Consider the following 18,903-nt stretch of genomic DNA (forward strand, 5'->3'; position numbering starts at 1 on the left):
CCCTCGTCGGTTATAGGTCTATTAGCTTCCATGTGGTTTGTCTTCAAACCATAAACTTATTGGAGAGAGTCTTGCTTTGATACCATATTGTGACATTCCTAAATTAATTCACTCGAGGTACCATCCGTTTTGACCTATCCCATTTCGAGCCTCATGATATTGTCCTTTGGCGTACAAGCAAACACTTTCCAAAGCAAAACTCGCCATTATGTTAAAAGACACCGACGTTAATTAATTTCATTTTTCACATAAATATCCTGGAATTGCTTTCTCTCATTCAGTGTATACGGTTCATTCTTGCCCCCTTCACCATCCTAAAAGCCTATTAGGAACCGCACCTTGTTTAGACCTTTTGACCTTGGCGATTACTCCCCACTCTCGTAAGATCGGGTCACTACATATTAACTATTGGAAAAGCTCATTCCCTTCCATCCTTACCTCCAACAGCCCAGTGATGTGAAGCTTGCAAAATCACAGATATTTACATTAGTCCACATGTTATCCGGCAACACATTACAGGTTGATCAGTATTCTATCCATTTGCTCTGGTAGACCCGGCTCCTTAATAGGTGCGATTGGCTATGGTTATGCAGACACATCATGGCCAGGACACAAGGGGGGTGTCAGTACCAGAAATTATAAGGTTTCGCAGGTGATATTTGTCCATGTATATCAAATTCGATTTGTAACTAATCAATCGGGATTATGACACAATCAATGCTACCACATGGAAGCAGGCTTGAGTAGAACTTGTACCAAGTAAGAGGATAAAGAATAATTCTTCCTATACGGACCTTTGTCGATTCAAAAAGAGGTTAATGGGTCCCGCAAACTGTAACGTAGCTGCACTCCTCTTCTCCCACATTCTTCCGGGTACAAAGATTGCTTTGAAATAGAGAAAAAGAGCACTATAAATACACAATGACTCGAATGGCTTCGACATCGAAGTCCCGAGAGCGAGAGAGAGGACCTCCATCACACTTGAGTCGAGAAGGAAAAGAAACAAAACTGAAATGGGGTCGCAGAAGAGTATTATGATGTTACTTTGCTTGGTTCTTGTAAGTAGAGAGCTCCTCTGCATCGCTCAAGGCAAGGTCCACTATTATGATTTCGTCGTAAGACTCTATCTCTCACCTTTCTTTTAGATTTTATTAACATTTTTTTAGCCTCGATAATAACCGTCAGGAGATACCGCATTTATTTTTTCAGAGCTCTTTTATATAAAGATGATTTCTTTTTTGATAAAATGTGATTTTTGTGGAGATAGTGTGTCTAGACAATTGTAATCTACTTGACTAATCCGAACGCTGGAAGTACACGTGCCATATTCAAACAGGACAATGTTGATGATTGATTCACTAAGTTGATTGAGAAAGAGACTTGACGTGGTGTCATTGTGTGATCGGATACTACTCCCTGGCTTAAAAACCCGTTTCTAGTTTGTCACATCGCTTTTCAAACGGATTTTGTATTTTCATGTTTATATCCAAGGATTACAGGGTTATGTTTTTTTGTAAACTGTTTCAGTATCTTAAGTTTTAACTTTATGAATGATGTCCAAGATAATGTCTCAAATATGCATTTAGAGCAGCTATTATGCCAAAATTTCCAGAAGTTTTACCCCCGTATTAAAGACTCTTTAATTGGCGAACCTAGGGCTAGGATTATCAACATGTGGTTGGGGTAATAAAAACAATCTATTCGATACTATACTAACCAATATTATTTATAATATTAGTAAAGTATTCAGTTTAATCTCTTAATACAACTGACCAGAAAAAAAAAAAAAAAATCTCTGAATACAAATATGGGGATAAGGCAAAGCCCAACTTGGAATCCAAATGGACATTTTTTCTTCCATAGTGCCTTTCAATCTCAAATAGTCAACTTATATGAAAACCCATGTTGCTGAAAAAGGGAAATGAATAATTTTCATAAAAGAAAAAAGAACCGCCACTTTCTGTCCAATTTGTTGTTCTAAGTTTGGTTCCTGATAAAACTGAAATCATATTTTTCATGGAGTAATGAAAATAGTAGGGAAAGAGGTTCGAATGTGGAGTAGTTCGGATTCATTTGCAGACGTATAAGTCGATATCCGCAATGTCTTTAGACCCTAATCGTTGCTCTGTGGGATGAAAACACGTAGCTGAAGGAGGCCAACTTTACGAGGCTGTGTAGCACGAAGAGCATGTTGACAGTCAATGGCAGCTTTCCTGGGCCGGAGATTCGAGTACACAAGGGAGACACTGCCTTCGTCAATGTTCATAACCATGGCAAATACGGCATCACCATTCATTGGTACGCGACAATCGATTCATTTGATTCTACCAATCTAGGAATCAATCACACAAAGAACCATTCACGGCATTTTTCTCTTGGATAGTCAAACCGGTTGATCATGGATGGCACAATCGCTTTTTACCTGTTTCTTCTCTGTCCTCTTTGTTAAGATCCCGCGACCAGACTTTAGTACTTCGAGCTCGATTTTAACATTAGCCCATAAAGCGGTTTCTCGTCTCTTGTCATTGTTTTCTCGTCTCCAGTTTTCACAGTCGTTTCACTACATAGAAAGGCCGGGCGCTTGCTTATCCTGTGCCAAAACTTGCTTTGAGGGTTCGGCCATAATGAGCGTACATGCATCTAGTGCACTCAGTAGTATTTTTATTGACCATCAGTAAAGATGATATCGTGTATTCTCGAAATGGAGCTTTGATGTCCACCTAAATTGGCTTGATCAATGGTTTTCTATAGATCATCCACCGAGACTCCCCATAAGGAAAAACAAACAGATAATGACTATCGAATTAAACCTGGTTAAGTGCTAACTGTGACTACAAATGGGTGGATTTACCAGTGTGAAAGGTTGCTTTTCTCTAACTTTGATTTCCAGGCATGGAGTCAGGGAACCGAGGAATCCGTGGTCGGATGGACCGGAAAACATCACGCAGTGCCCTATCCCCCGGGAACTAGCTTTCTGCAGGAAATCAAATTTACGACCGAAGAAGGAACGTTGTGGTGGCATGCCCACAGTGATTGGTCACGAGCTAGCATCCACGGGGCCATCATCATTTTGCCAGCTATTGGTACCTCTTATCCGTATCCCAAGCCTCATGCTGAAGATACCATAGTTCTTGGTATACCCCTTTTACCTTGATCTCTCTTTCATGACTTCGTCTATCCCTACCACAGAGGTAAAACAGTCAAATCTAGGTTTTAGCCACGAGTAGATAGTCATAGTACTTTGGGACACACTTTCATTTGGGCCCCCTAAACTTAACTTTTTTGTACAACAATTGATTCTTGAGCAAATTATCGATAGAAGGTTTAGTTTATTGGTCGATAGAAACGGACGTTCAGTGATCCGGAAATACATCGAGGACCCACCAAGCAAGACACCTCATTCAAGTTTCACTTTCTTTTGATTTTTTCTTTGATGCAATGGCAAAAACGTAACACCTTTACAATCAATGAATGTTGGCAGCATCATGGTTCAAAGGCGATGTCATGGCCATAATCGAGGAGGCCCTCGTAACTGGTGGGGATCCTAATACATCGGATGCTTTCACAATCAATGGCCAACCTGGAGATCTCTACAATTGTTCAAGTAGTAAGAAAATATTTTCGATTGATTTCTCCAAGGATTGTCGACCTTGTTCCATTCCTCAAGAGTAACAAATGTAGTTGCTAATTTCACAGTAACTGCACATGGATTTACATAGCTAGGCCTTTTCTTAATCTGTAGATAGCACTTATCGTCTAATGGTTGATTATGGCAAGAGATATCTCCTTCGAATAACTAACGCCGTGATGAATGAAGAGATGTTTTTCGGGATCGCAAACCACAGTCTCACTGTCGTTGGGATGGACGCTGCATACTTGAAGCCCATAAAGACTAGCTACATTATGATCACCCCAGGGCAGACGATGAATGTCCTAGTGACGGCGGACCAGGAGCCGAGCCACTATTACATGGCCGGAAGCCCATTTGCCGATACCACGGCCCCATTTGACAACACCACAACCACGGCGATTCTTCAATACAGAGGCAACTACACACCCCCGCCGTCGCCTTTTTTTCCGGCGCTACCCGCCTTCAATGACAAGTACGCCGCCATGAACTTCACGGCCCGGCTCCGGAGCCTGGCAAGCCGAGCTCATCCGGTCAACGTCCCAAGGAAGATTGACAAGAGGATTTTCATTACCGTCTCCGTGAATCAGATATACTGCCCTAATGCATCGTGTGCAGGACCAAATGGGAATAGACTAGCCGCAAGCTTGAACAACATAAGTTTCCAGACACCAAAGATCGACATACTTGAAGCCTACTACTGGTATTGACTAACTTGATTAGGGCTAATTGTGCTTGTCTTTTGAGAATAACTACCCAACCATCTTTCTTGTGATTAGTTGATAATTATTGTATTGGATTATCGAGCAGGAGCTTGCCTGGAGTTTACAATGCTACCTTCCCGGACAGACCACCGTACTTCTTCAATTTCACAGGAGATGTCGAGAACATTTCGCTGGCCCCATGTCTGGATACAGCGGTGAAGATGATAAAGCATGGCGCCGCCGTTGAAATCATATTCCAAGGGACCAACCTTGGCGCCCCCGAGAACCATCCGATGCATCAGCACGGCTACAGCTTCTACGTGGTCGGGATGGGATGGGGGAATTTCGACAAAAAAAGCGATCCAAAGACGTATAACCTAGTCGACCCGCCCGAGGTGAACACGTTCGGAGTTCCTAAGAATGGATGGCTCACGATTAGATTCGTCGCCGACAATCCTGGTAAGCGCACGATCATTTCATAGCACTATTCATAATATCTCCGTCTTGTATTTTTCAGCATCAACGTAATCTGTTCGTGCCGATTGGTGGGGCTATAACGTGAGGAATTGAATTCGCAGGTGTATGGTTCCAACACTGTCATTTGGAAAGACATACGACCTGGGGGATGGACACCGTGCTCATCGTGAAGAACGGCAACACCGCAGTGACCCGCATGCGGCCGCCGCCTCATTATATGCCTCCATGTCACTAGTCCCCATTTAAGGAAATATATTGTCATTTTGTACCTCCATTTAATATTTTTATTAACGCACTAGTAGATTTTCCGTAAATTTTAATCCCTATTAAGCTTTGTCCTGCGTACAATATGGTTAAGAGGGTGTTCTCCTCCTTATAATGTGTCAGAATATTAAATAATAAACTATGCTTTCGCCTAAATGCTTAAATTTTTATTACAATTGGTAGTGGTGTTATAGAATTTCATATCAAAGTAGGAGGTCCAGAGTACAAATTTTTCTAGGCCTAATGTGCCTTCCTAATAAATACGTCCATGCTTATAAATGTGATGGAGAGTGTTAGAATATTATATAATGAACTACACTGTTGTTTAGTAGCTTAAGCTCTTAGAATAGTTTGTAGTGGTCCCACAAAATCTCACATGAATTTGAATTTGCATATTGAGATCCTTATACATTAATTGAATTTTCTTAGGAATTGATAGTTGCTTAAATACAACACCTCATAATTGTGAAATTTGATAACTGTAGAGCCAACTCTTCAATTGATGAGATTTTCTTGACTCAAATTAGTTTCGCCTAATTTCTAGCACTTTTAAATTCCTCATGATAATCACTAGATCGAGAACACCCTCGTTACCATACATGAGATTCTCACTGCACGTGGCTCACACGATGACTTCTAAATCCATTCCGAGCCTTTTCTTCCATTTCAGTTGACCCTCAACAACCCATGGGCAGGGCTGATTCCGACATAGTTTGAGCTGCATTTGGTATGGACAACCGCCCGATAATCAAATAAGGGTTGATATCATGAAAATTCAAACTGATTTATTTAAAATTTATTTAAAATTAATTTTTTGACTTTAAAAACTCTAAAGTAATACACATGTAATAAATTTACTTTAAACTAATTTTTTGACTACACAAAACTTCAAACTAGTATATTTATAACAAATTAACTTTCTGTTAATTTCCATTAAATTGGATTAATACCACGAAAACCTCCAAACTAGTATATTTGTTAATTGTCAAGTGTTATCTAACTCAATAATTTAACGTAAAATATAACGGAAGCTAATGGAGTGTAAATTTATCACGGGTTGCAACGAGGTTAGACAGTCTTAGCATAATTAATTAAATAAGACACCTTTATTATGAGATCATAGTAATTTGAACAACGTTTTCCTCTTTTATTTATTTATTTTATTTCGCTCTTTTTTTGGTGGTAGATAGAAGATTTCATTACGAACGAGCTCAAAACGGAGTCCACTAAACACTAGCATTAGGCTGCCAAAACCAAATCATAAGAACTACAAAACAAAGTATCAATTTGCCACCTCCATAAAGGCAAAAAATTGTCCAAAAAAATTCTAAACCTATTATATTGCAATAGATTTAGTTCTAAACTTTTGATTCCGTCAATTTAGATAAAATTTGTTTACTAAAATAAACAATTGTCGCTTACGGAAATAAATAAACTAAAAATACTCTTATCCTCCATAAAAAAATTAAACATAAATTTTTGTTGATAATAAAAACATATGTTATTATTTAATTATTTCAAGCGATACAAATAATTATTTTTAAAAGATATTTTTCAAATCACTTAATTTTCGGTTGAAAAAATTAAAGTCCTACTGATATAAACATTTTCATTCCAAGCGTGTTGCTTTCTTGAAACATGTCCTTTTTTCAATATCGAAAATGCGTTAATATGCACTTTTTACTATTTTCAGTGATTTTATCTCAGTGTTAATGACGCAATATTGTTGATATGTACCTATCCATCGAGTAGCGTTGCTCACAGACCAAGAGGTCAACATGCATGTGGCCGTACCTAGTGATCTGGAGCCCCTTTCCCGTACCATGCGTGGCTCTGCATAACGTGCACGGAAGATCCTTGTTACGACAGTATTTTGAGGAAAATTTCCAAAAAGACTATGCCACTCAATAGGAGCCCCCATATGCGAGTAAAATCTTTTCCTCTCTCGTTGAGAGCTTCTCTCTACCATTAGGGCAGAGCTTCCTCTTTCCTTCCAATGGCAGTTGGCGCAAATTGCTCTTGGCTACCCCCATGATGCTGGAGTAGATGCTCACCCTCGCTGGCCTTGAGTACGCTTCGATCTGGTGAGATAATCCCCGAACTATAATTTTTCCTTTTCCGAAATCCCATTCTCAAACACCAAAAACCCAAAAACGATCACAAACCCTTTCTTTTCTACATTTCCAATTTCTCCACGATTTCTCAAGTTCAGCCGATAGAATCAACATCTTCACTCCTTCTGTCTAAGTCCCCTTTCTTGCTTTTCATTTTCGTAAACCTAGATTCAGTAGAGTTCCCTTCAATCCCTTCCCAAACCGACACTCAGAATCACAAATACCCAGCAGCAAACCCCACTCTCAACCTCTAAGCTTCATCGGCACTTGAGATTGATGAAATCGGTGTCCTGTTAAGGCCGCGCCAACAAAAGCTCCTCAAATCAAGACCGGGAGCAACGCAAACTCAGACTAAGAACGAACAAGGGCAGCCAGACAACCTGCAAATAGGAGAATGGAAGGTGAGACTGAGAATGACTTACGATTAGCTGCTCTATGTAACAGATTAGGCGATCTTTGGGCTGCTAGTGATGTCGTGGAGGTCTCCACAGAAATCCCGCTTATCAAAAGAAAGGAATGTAATCTTACTCTGTTTGGCAAGCTATTTTCCAGACCTAATGTGAACTTTCCAGCCTTTACCACCACTATGAAGAAGGCATGGAAGGCAGACACAGTTATTTGCCAACAAAAAGAGCCAGGTTTATTCTCTTTCACATTTCAATCTGAGGAAGAGAAAGATAGAATTCTTAACACAGGTCCATGGTCCTTTGCAAGCAACCTTCTAGTACTAAAACAATGCAAACCAGAGATCTCAGAGCATTGTTATGATTATTCTTGTTGTGATTTCTGGATACATATGGGAGGAATACCTCCAGGATGGTTTAGAGAGGATGTGGTGGCTAACTTGGCTGAGAGAGTGGGACGTGTGGTGGAAATACAGATGGAGGCAAAAGGAAATGGTCCAAGTAAAGCAGGAAAGGTGAGGGTAGAATTGGACCTGAACTTACCTTTGAAATCAGGGGCCATACTGGATATAGGGACTAAGAAGTTATGGGTGGATTTTAAGTATGAACGATTACCTCATTACGTTACTCATGTGGGGAATCGGTCATTATGCTACAAATTGTGAGGAAATTCCCTATGAACAGACTAAATGGGCAGAGAATAAGGTCGGAAAATACGGACCTTGGCTAAAGACAGAAATACGCGACCACAGCCCATATTGGGAAGCTTTTTATGGCAACATAGAGAAAAATTCTGAATCTGAAGAAGTCATTCCTGAGACGCCTGTCACAGAAACGGAAAAGGAACAAGAGGTGAGAATCATCCCAGAGAAACGGGTAATTACTAATCGCAACAAGAAAAGGGCATATTGTCACCCTTATAATTATCTGATTGAAGATACGGCTGTGGACCAAGGAAAAAAAGATAAAGGGAAGCAAATTATGAGTATTGACCCTCTTAAAGTTCATTTTTAGATGGAGGAAGGCATGAGTAAAAAAAATTTGAAGACCCATAAACCCAAGAAACAGAAAAGAACAGCAGAAAATGCCATTCTACTCATTGATGATATGGAGCTGCTGGAAACACCGGTTCAGATAGTCAAGGAAGGAAAGGAATGGGCGTTGGTGGCTAGCCCCAATAAGCCACCGCAGACATCATGAAAATAATAAGCTGGAACTGTCAGGGGCTGGGCAACCCCCTGACGTTCCAAGAGCTTAGAGCATTAGTTGCTCTTGAAAGGCCTATACTGATCTTTTTAATGGAAACAAAGAACAAGGAGTCGATGGTAGAGGGTGTGGTAAAGCGTCTAAAGTTTCAAAACAGCATCATAGAGAATCCGGAGGGCATTGGAGGAGGTCTAGCACTTATGTGGAGTGACGAGGTGGAAGTTAAACTGAAATCCAACAATAAATCGGTCATAGATGTCGAATGCCTTGACAAGACTGGTGGGTGTCTTATGCGAATCACTTTTATCTATGCTCCTACCAACTATGGGGAGAGGATACATTTATGGCACAAAGTCAGGCAAATTCACACACAGAACACTCTGCTATGGATATGCATGGGGGATTTTAATGAAGTTTTATATGCATGGGAGAAGGCAGGAAGAAAGGCAGCAGATTATAATCGTATGGAAGCATTTCGGGACCTTTTGAATGACTGTGGCTTAATGGATATGGAAAGTAAAGGATGTGCCTATACTTGGGCAAATAAAAGAGCATGAGAGGATTTGGTGAAAAAAAGACTAGATCGAGCTATATGTACCATGGACTGGCGGGTGGCCTTTCCAAATGCGGAAGTGCAAGCTCTCCCAGCTGTTGGCTCGGATCACAGCCCACTTTTAATAGTGCTGCAACCAGAAAGTCAGAAAAGGAAAAAACAGTTCAGGTTTGAAGCATACTGGACGGACGAAGCAGAATGTAAGGAGCTAATAGAACAAACATGGGATAGCAACCCATTCAATGACAGAACCTTTTCAGACAAAGTGCAAGAAGTCTCCAAAGAACTAGCAAAATGGAGCAAAACCAAATTTCAAAATGCAGCCATCCGCATCCGAGAGCTAAAGAGCAGATTAACAGAACTTACTAATAGGCACCCTCAAAATCACAGCAAGAAGGAATATCAGCAGATTGTGGATCAAATTGAAGCTCTATGGAAACAGGAGGAAAAGTACTGGGGGCTTCGGGCGCGCATAGAGTGGCTAAAATGGGGAGACAAAAACACAAAGTATTTTCACGCCACAACAGTGCAAAGAAGACAGCGAAACAGAATCACAATGCTGAAGATAAATGATGATACGTGGTGCAGGGAGCCAAAAATGCTTAAGCAACACATTAGCGAGTTTTATCAAACACTTTATGAAACCGTGGGCAGGAGGGATTTCCAGCCAGTACTCAATCAATGCCCCAATCCAGTCAATGAGGAAATGAACACATCTCTAATGGCAGCTGTAACAATGGAAGAAGTAGAAAAGGCAGTCTTCCAATTGGGCGCACTCAAAGCTCCAGGGCCTGATGGGTTAAACGGACAATTTTATCAACATTATTGGGAGGTTCTACAGCAAGGAGTTTTTCAGCTAGTGCAGAAATTCTTTGAGACAGGTACTATCGATCCCATCCTAAACCAAACTCACATTTCCCTCATACCAAAGGTCAAGAATCCTGAAAGTATAACTCAGTATAGACCTATTAGTCTATGTAATTTCAGCTATAAAATCATAGCTAAAGTGATGGCAAACAGGCTGAAGAGATGGCTACCAGAACTTATTACTCCTGAACAAAGTGCTTTTGTGCAAGGGAGGCAAATACAAGACAATATTCTGATAGTTCAAGAAGTTATTCATCAGCTAAGAATCAAGAAGAGAAAGAAGAAGTTTCAAGCCATTCTGAAATTAGACATGCAAAAAGCATACGACAGGGTGGAGTGGGATTTTCTGAGTGAATGTTTGCTGACATTAGGCTTTGATGCAAGATGGGTAGGGCTGATCATGCAATGTGTATCAACAGTCACTTTTAGTGTGAAAGTAAATGGGGAGCCTATGAATTACTTTAAACCATCCAGGGGATTAAGGCAAGGAGATCCTCTCTCACCTTATCTGTTTATATTAGTTTCGAATGTTTTATCATGGCTGATACAAAAGGCAATGGCAGATGGGAGCTTAAAAGGCATAACATTAAACTCGCATTGTCCTACCCTATCACACCTCCTTTTTGCAGATGATTCTATCTTCTTTTTGGATGGGACTATCTCAGAATGCCAAAATCTAGCTGCTGTCCTCAATCAGTATTGTTATGCTACGGGTCAAGCAATCAACCTCAACAAATCGGGGGTAAGTTTTAGTAATGGCTGTCCTCTGAATCTGAAAAGAAATATGGCATATGAACTCCGAGTCCCGATTATGGATAAAACAGGGAAGTATCTTGGCATTCCAACGGACTGGGGTTGTTCAAAGAAAGAGATGTTTGACTGGATCTTAGCGAGAGTAAACATGAAAATGGAGGGGTGGAAAGAGAAACTCTTGTCTAAAGCGGGAAAAGAAACGCTCATCAAAAGTGTTGTACAAACACTTCCTCAATATGCCATGTCGATCTTCAAAGTTCCCGTTTCTATATGTAAAGCTATTGAAAGAAGAATCTCCTCTTTTTGGTGGAAAAGAAATGATACAAGCAGGGGGTTGCACTGGAAAAAGTGGGAAGAATTGAAAGTGCGGAAGGATGAGGGGGATTTAGGATTTCGAGACCTACTAAACTTTAATAAGGCCATGTTGGGAAAACAAGCTTGGAGGCTTGCTCAATGTCCTACAGCCTTATGGAGCAGAATATTTAAAGGAGTTTATTTCCCAAATGGAGATATGTGGAAAGCAGGCAAAGGGCAACGTCCATCATGGGGATGGCAAAGCATTATGGTGGGAAGAGATACTATTGAAACGGAGGTTCAATGGAGGGTAGGTGATGGCCAGCAAATTAAGATACGAGAAGATAAATGGCTGGAATTTGGAGTGATTGGTGGCCCGGCAAACAAAGATGATCCTAGAATGGTGGCTGAACTTATAGATGATGAAAACAGGGGATGGAAAGAAACTGAGGTGCTGAATCTATTTGATGACAGAGTGGCAAACGAAATTCTATCTCTCCCATTAAGCCCGAATGCGAAGGAAGACACCCTAGTGTGGAAGGGTAACCGAACGGGGAGATACACGGTTAAAAGTGGATATAATAAAGCATGTGTTCAAGCAACAACAGCAGAACAGAACAGAGCAACAACATCCTTTCAACCTCCCCGAACATTATGGACTAAGATATGGAAACTAGCTATCCCCCCAAAGATGCGCATCTTTATATGGAGTATTTGCCATAATGCAATCCCGACAAGGGAGAATCTCTACAAACGGAAGGTGTTACCTGACCCACTTTGCTCGCTCTGCAACACGTATCCAGAAACCACCGAACACTTATTCCTCCTCTGCAAATGGACAAAGAATATATGGATAGATCCACGGATAAATCTTACTTGCACACCTAATCTCATAACCCGGTTTGACAAATGGCGGTTGGAAAGTTTTGCAGGTAACCGAGCCTTACCTGAGGGAGAGCTGGTGGCCACGGTCCTGTGGTTGGTGTGGAAAGCCCGAAACAACGCCATCTTCAGAGCACAGAAGCTGAATCCGAACACCATAGTGGACCTCGCGCAAGCATTTCTCCAGAACTTCAGTAGATGGCAACAAAAAACAGAGGATGAAGAAGCCAAAAACCAGATCTTACAAAGAAAGTGGAGACCGCCAAAGGATGGGAAGATGAAATTAAACGTCGACGGCTCCTGGGTGAACGGCGAATCGGCAGGATCGGTAGCAGGGGTCTTGCGGGATGAAGAGGGGAACTTCATTGATGGCTTCGCGCAAAAGGTACGAGCATCCTCCCCATACGATCGAAACCCTAGCTATATTGAGTGGGTTGGAGTTTTTGAAGTCAAGACAGCAACGAACGTGGGCGCGAAGAGTTCGTGCAAGTACATCCAGTTGAAGTGGAATGTGAAACCGATAGTTTAACAAAGACAAGAAAGTATAATGGGTCAAACCCGAACCTCCATGGAATGTGAAGCCCATAGTAGACAAATGCGAAGTCTTCTCCTCTCAGCCAAAGGGACGTCGCTTACCTACGTATCCGGACGCCAACAACGCGCGGATCTCATTGCGAAGCTCCACGTAACACAATCCCTTCCTCCCAATTGGCGATTCGCACCTCCTCTTGCACTATCGGAAATTATGTGTGCTGAACACCACCCATCGAACTCTTGTAGTTATCGTATTTCATGAATGCAAATATCGCTTTTGACCAAAAAAAAAAAAAAAGGAGCCCCAAGTGATCACGAAACTTTTAAATGAGGAGATGATCTCGTCGGTTATTGGCGGAATAAATATTTTGATCAGTCAAGGGTTTTTTCATCAAAAGATAATTTTAATTTTTAATTTTTTTTTTTGTAGTGATCGCCGACGAGGGCTTGGCGACCCTTGCTAGTTGTTGGGCGAGAGCCTACAAGTCCTTATCGACCCTTGGTGAAGTGATCCTCACCCAGATCTGACAAGGACGGCCTGGCTAGGGGTGTGCATGGTCTGGGTGGGCGGTTCCCAACCTAGAACTAAGAACCGCCCTCTAAGGACCGGTTCCGAAAAATTGGAACCAGGATCCACTCGAGAACCGGACCGCTGGTCGGGTCCGATTCCCGAGTGGATCCATGGAACCGATCTTGACACGAAACAATTTTGGTTTTCAACATAAAAGGGTTGGGTCTATGAGTTGGGAAGGAGGAGAGGAGGTCTATGGTTGGGTTTTCAACATAGAACGGTTGTGGAACAATTTTCCGCGACTGTGGCAGGTGGCGGCTGACGTGAGGGGGCGAACAACAGCGGCGGAGGAGCAGTGGCGGCGGCGGTGTCGAGGAGGAATCGAAATGGGGATAGGATTAGGAGGAAGCAAGAAAGAGACAAAGAGAGAGAGAGAGAAACCGAAGACGAAGGAAGTGAGGAAATGAGATCTAATCTAGGGTTTCTTTTAGTAATTTTTTTTTAATATTAAAAGGTTTCGATCCGGTCTAGGTGGGTGGATCCGCCTATGGAACCGGGAACCGGACCGGTACCCATCGGTTCCAAAAAATTGGAACCGGGAATTGGACTAGTTCCCTCAAGAACAGCCGGTTCCGGGCGATTCCGGTCCGGTTCCGGGCGGTTCCCGGGTATTTTGCACACCCTTAGGTATTTTGCACACCCCTAGGCCTGGCTAGCTACTATCGAGGCAACCATTGTCTATATTTGGGGAGGGCAGCCTCACCTAGGGCGAGGGTGGCTCTCGTGAGATTGAGCAAGGGCGACTCTTGTCCAACCCTCTCCAGGCATTGTCTGTGGTTGGTCTCGACTATCGACGAAAAAATAAAGAGAAAACCAAAAAAGTAAATACTCTTGATCAATTAAAATATCAAGTCGTTTTTTGAAATTGATATAACTACTTTACACTTTTATTTGAGAAAATGAAGAAACTTTAGATCTTGAGAACAAATTCTATTTTAGACCCCTTCTTTTTAGAAGATGAGGGTAAATTTTATTTGGAATTTTCGCTTAATAATATCCTTACTTCCAAATGACCTCATGTATGGGTCTGGCTTAGCTGACTATGAAAGTGGTATATCAAACAATTTTCAATAAAAATGTGAAATTGACATGCTGTCATGACCTGGGCCAGAGGCCCAATTCAAAGGCCCCTGCGGCCAGTAATACTCGGTCATGAGTTATCATTTGACTCAAGCGCGCAATGATCCGATTGTAAGGGCCACGCACAACTTGTAGGACCGTTTGTGAGAAAGCAAGAATGAAAAGTGGCCCTGAGTTTCTACTCCGTTGTATCAATCAATGGTACTAACAATGTACATCTAAGGAATATTGGGATCGGATAGCCACATTTCTAAAACAAACCTTGAGCTTATTGATGTTATATTCTGTGCACAAGACAATCATGTGAAATGGAACCATTTGAAGGTATATCAGGCAAAAGCAAAGACCATGTGCACACTGATCGATCACATGAACAAATAATCTTTTGTTTTCTAGCTGAGGTATTTGACTCTAATCAATTGTGCAGTGCAGTGGAGATGGAAATCGTCTAGTCCAATTGCAATCATTCCCCAACAAATGCAAGCTTGAAACTCATTTCGACAGAAAAATATGCAACAAAAAAACAAAAGAATAAAGATACAAACTCTTTCACATCTCCAAACAAGGCAAACTGATGCAGCCCACATTGAAGACCAGCTCTCTCGGCCAAGAAGATCGGCCCGCATTAAAGCTCGACGAAACCGAGAAGCCATAACGACATCTTGAGTCCATCTCGGAAGCTGGAAAGACACCTTGGGAGCCATGAAGACGTTATGTTTTTATTATTTCTCCTAGTTTTAATGTTCTATCTTTATTTCTCCTAGTTTAATGCTCTGTCTTTATTTCTTTGACGATATAAGCCATCCAATTTTTGGTAGAAGACGAACAACTTTTGATGAATGAAAAGCTTTGCTTGAAGCAAGTATCATGAACCTTGTAGAGTTCATACCCTTGAAAACCTAGAAGAGTTTTCACTCCGTCCTTGAAGAGTTGGAGCTTTCGAAATCTGCATCCTTGAAGAGTTGCAGTCATTGATCTAGAAGAATCGGTGCCCCCTCAACTTCCTTGGAGGCCTAGAAGAGCAACCAACGAAGTTTCTATCTTTTCCTATTCTGTTCGTTATTTCCAACCCAATTTCGACTACCCTACAATGCTTATTTCAGAAAACCCAAAACAGAGAAATTGTAGATCCAGAAGTCTTTGTTCATTTGGTTTTGGAATCAGGTCGATCCGATCTGTATCAACAAAGATACGACTGTTCTCCTGAGTTTGCGCAGTGCTGAAATTTCTGTCGGTCCTATTTCCCGTGCACGAGTCACTCTCCCGATCCTATTGTTTGAGAAAGCCTACCCTAGGCTTGCATCACAAACCAAGGATCTGCTCCTATATGATAGCAAAGTACTCTTTGCTGAGTTGGGGGCTGGCTTCATGGACTTCTGCCCAGGCTTCCGCTCAGCCGGCAAACCTCATCAAGGTTATCCCGCCCATACTGCAAGGCCTACGAAAACAAAAATTCACAATGGTGAAAATAATATATTTACAACCAATTGTGTAAGAGTGACCCCTATCGCATATTTTAATAGAGATGAACTCAGCAAAATGTGGAGGCACCGTAATCAATTGAGTTTTCTTAAACAGAACATTTTTTACGTATCTTAAAAAAGTGCCAACAAAAGGTAATTAAAACCACTATCTCCGGCTATTACACCCCTTGAATTGTTCTATATTAAAAGAGGGTAAGCACAACATGAAACAAGACTGTTAATAAATGAATACAATCGCCCATGAATTCACCATTGGCGAGGAATGTAATGGAAATAAGTTAGCATCAATTTCAAAGATCCATTTAGCATTAGAAGAACAAATGCTAAATCCTAGAAAAAAGTCCCATTGTGCCAAAAAAAAGAACATGCTTACCAAATTCTAATACAGCCTTCAAGGATTCTTATATCAAATTGCTAAATGGAACAAAGCTACATTAATGCACAAAAGACCAATCCTTTTGATTTTTAGAAATCTTAACAAAATCTTCCTGGAATTATATGAGACAAGAGTTCCAAAAAATATAGAGGTAAACACGATCCAAAATTTTATACAAAATAATCCCTCAAATTTTTACAACCCTCGTTTAGATTAAAAGGAAATAGAGCTCACAGAAAATTACTGCTATGAAGTTTCTAAATTTACCACTACATTTGGGAAAATAATGAAAACTTCTAGCACTTAGGACACCTAAAGACATGTGCAACAACCAATGCCACATTTATCTAGTCAAATGAATGACTTATAGAGACAAGTCGGGACATGATTTAACACATGCAAATATTAAGGGAAACAAATTCACTAGTTGGTTCAAGGAAAAGCACACAAGCAGCACCCTTCATAATGAGGAGACAGTGTGAGGGTGTGATGGCATTACAACTGAACTTTTCCTCACTAAGTCAATTGGCTATAAACATCATAGGGAGTCCTCATGCCTTGTTGTACAATGTCATATTTTTTCAAGATCTCAATCTCCGTAATCCTTTGAAAAGTAGCATCTTTAATGAATATAGTGGAGGGTGTCAGATGGTGCTAACTTAGGTCTTCTCTACATCTATTACGCATTTGTGCTGGTAGTATGAAGATCCTTAAGCACTAACCTAATGGTCCAAGTGAACTTTAAAAGTAATTTGTATGGTTTTCCCTTTGCCAAATATATTACTTAGGATCTACTCATACAAGAAAACCCTCTAAATGCCTTCCTTTGTTCCTGTGTTAAGCTAAGAGTTTTTCAAGAACTCAACTCATATGCAAAATTAAGATAAGTAGTGAAATTGAAAATGCAAAATCACATGAAATAAGTTCTGCAGCAAATTTCCATTTGATGTAGCCCTCGGAGAGAGCAAGTATTGAATATGACAATAAATGATTGTACAAATGCCACAGACAAATAACCAACATGTCGTTGACACTAGACAACAATCAAACTATGAAATCCAACATGCCTTGTCATTGAATATATCCAAATTCCAGACAACATGCTCTTACAATTTTTAATAAATAGGAAAAGAAAAGGAGTAAAAATAGCAAGGTTTTGACTAAATAAATGCTTAATGTAACAGCAGAGTTCAATATAATCCAACTAGAGGAACAAGGCAATATGACAATCTTATAGGAAATAATGTTTGCTACTCTTAACCTCCTCTTTCCCAAGAAAAATGGTAAAAAATCGATGGCCATTGTGGTTTTGACATAGAATAGCCAATCAAATCGACGGCCTGGAGGCCTTTAAGATTGTAGGGAGGTCCATTTTCATGCTTAAAGGCTGAAAATGGGGTATTTGGACCAAAGCCTTTTAGGATTAGTGAAAGAAATGGTCTCATCATTGTGGACCATGGGTAGAGGCGTAGAGAATCAAATCTCTTGCTTAGTGAGTGAAAAATTTGGATTCTGTCTTGCTTTCAAATTCTTAATTGGGTCTGTTAGTTTCTCTGCTTATCTCTGATAATGTTACAATAGGGTCTTAACCGCATTTCCAGATGAGTTCGTGGCCATGTTTCGAGATAAAACTGGGTACCCAATTGTGGAGCCTGCTCACATGGTAAAAATTTCTTTTCTGACATTAGTTATTGAGTTTAAGTAGTAAATTCTGCTACATGTTGACAACTTTTTGTTCTTTGCGATGGAACTGAAGAGTTATTAGAATATCGATTTGCTGTAAGTGGATTTAGAAGCAATTATGTTGCTCCGTCTCTTCACGAGCTGGATAGTTCTTTCTGTGGATAAAGATAAAACATTCTTACATTCGTGGGTGGTCAGTTCTTTATTCGTAACTTTGGTTCTCTAATAAATTGTATCCGTGTACTGGGAAAAGATCTATCCAGGTTGACGACATGATGAACCCGGCATTCATCTCTTTTGATTTATAATTTGTAGATGATGGACTTGTATCTGCCTGAGTTTTGCTTATTCGCCTGTGTTTGCTTTGTTTTTTCATCTGTTGCAGTTTTCTGTTCATGAAAACATGATCCTATAACATGATGTTCACTATTTACTGCTTGAAATTTTGCAACTCGTGGTTCATTTCTTCACGTGCCTTGTCCGTACTAAGAAAGATGGTCCTCTGATATGCATTAGGCAAAGAGTCTTGGCTTTAAATCTTTTAGATGAATGAATGTAGTCTTTAACAATTTCAGGCTTCAAAATTACTCAGTTTGGTTACTTTGTCTTCAATTTGTCTGATCCATTGGGAAAGGCATGTAAGATTTTGGTTGTAGTGCTTGTATTACCAAAGCTTCCATTGGTGTCCTTACGTTTCTGAGGTGAACCCAGGCATGAGAAATTGCGCGCATTAGCTCATTCCATTCTATTAATCAGGAGCTGGCAGAGCCATCAAGAAAGGATGCATTCGATTCATGTGTTCTCCAGGGGTTACTCGCGTAATTGTCAGCCCATTCTCTCTCTTTCCTGGGAGACATTGGCACAAGGTACTTCAACTTTCCAACTTCTTTTATTGCTTCTCTGTTGCGCGTAGAAGAATTACAGAAGGGATGTATATGGGGTTATTTCCAGGGTATTCCTTCTTTGACAGCTGAAGCTGCAAAGGAGCACCCTGCCGTCTCTTATGACTGCACCTCTCGGCTTGCATGA

The 18,903-nt window shown here is 40.8% G+C and overlaps 1 protein-coding gene across 1 annotated transcript; it reads left to right on the plus strand.

Annotated features, from left to right (window-relative positions):
- The first annotated feature begins 940 nt into the window (after window positions 1-940).
- On the plus strand, window positions 941-5,219 carry LOC104452290 (laccase-14). The gene is given in 8 exon segments (XM_039314186.1): window positions 941-1,115; window positions 2,147-2,298; window positions 2,891-2,955; window positions 2,958-3,134; window positions 3,482-3,607; window positions 3,743-4,331; window positions 4,439-4,791; window positions 4,911-5,219. Coding segments are annotated over 8 exon segments (1,698 nt in total). The 5' UTR covers window positions 941-1,013; the 3' UTR covers window positions 5,045-5,219.
- Window positions 5,220-18,903: the final 13,684 nt, after the last annotated feature.

Source organism: Eucalyptus grandis, chromosome 6 (genome assembly GCF_016545825.1).
Source record: "Eucalyptus grandis isolate ANBG69807.140 chromosome 6, ASM1654582v1, whole genome shotgun sequence".
Taxonomy (NCBI): Eukaryota; Viridiplantae; Streptophyta; class Magnoliopsida; order Myrtales; family Myrtaceae; genus Eucalyptus; species Eucalyptus grandis.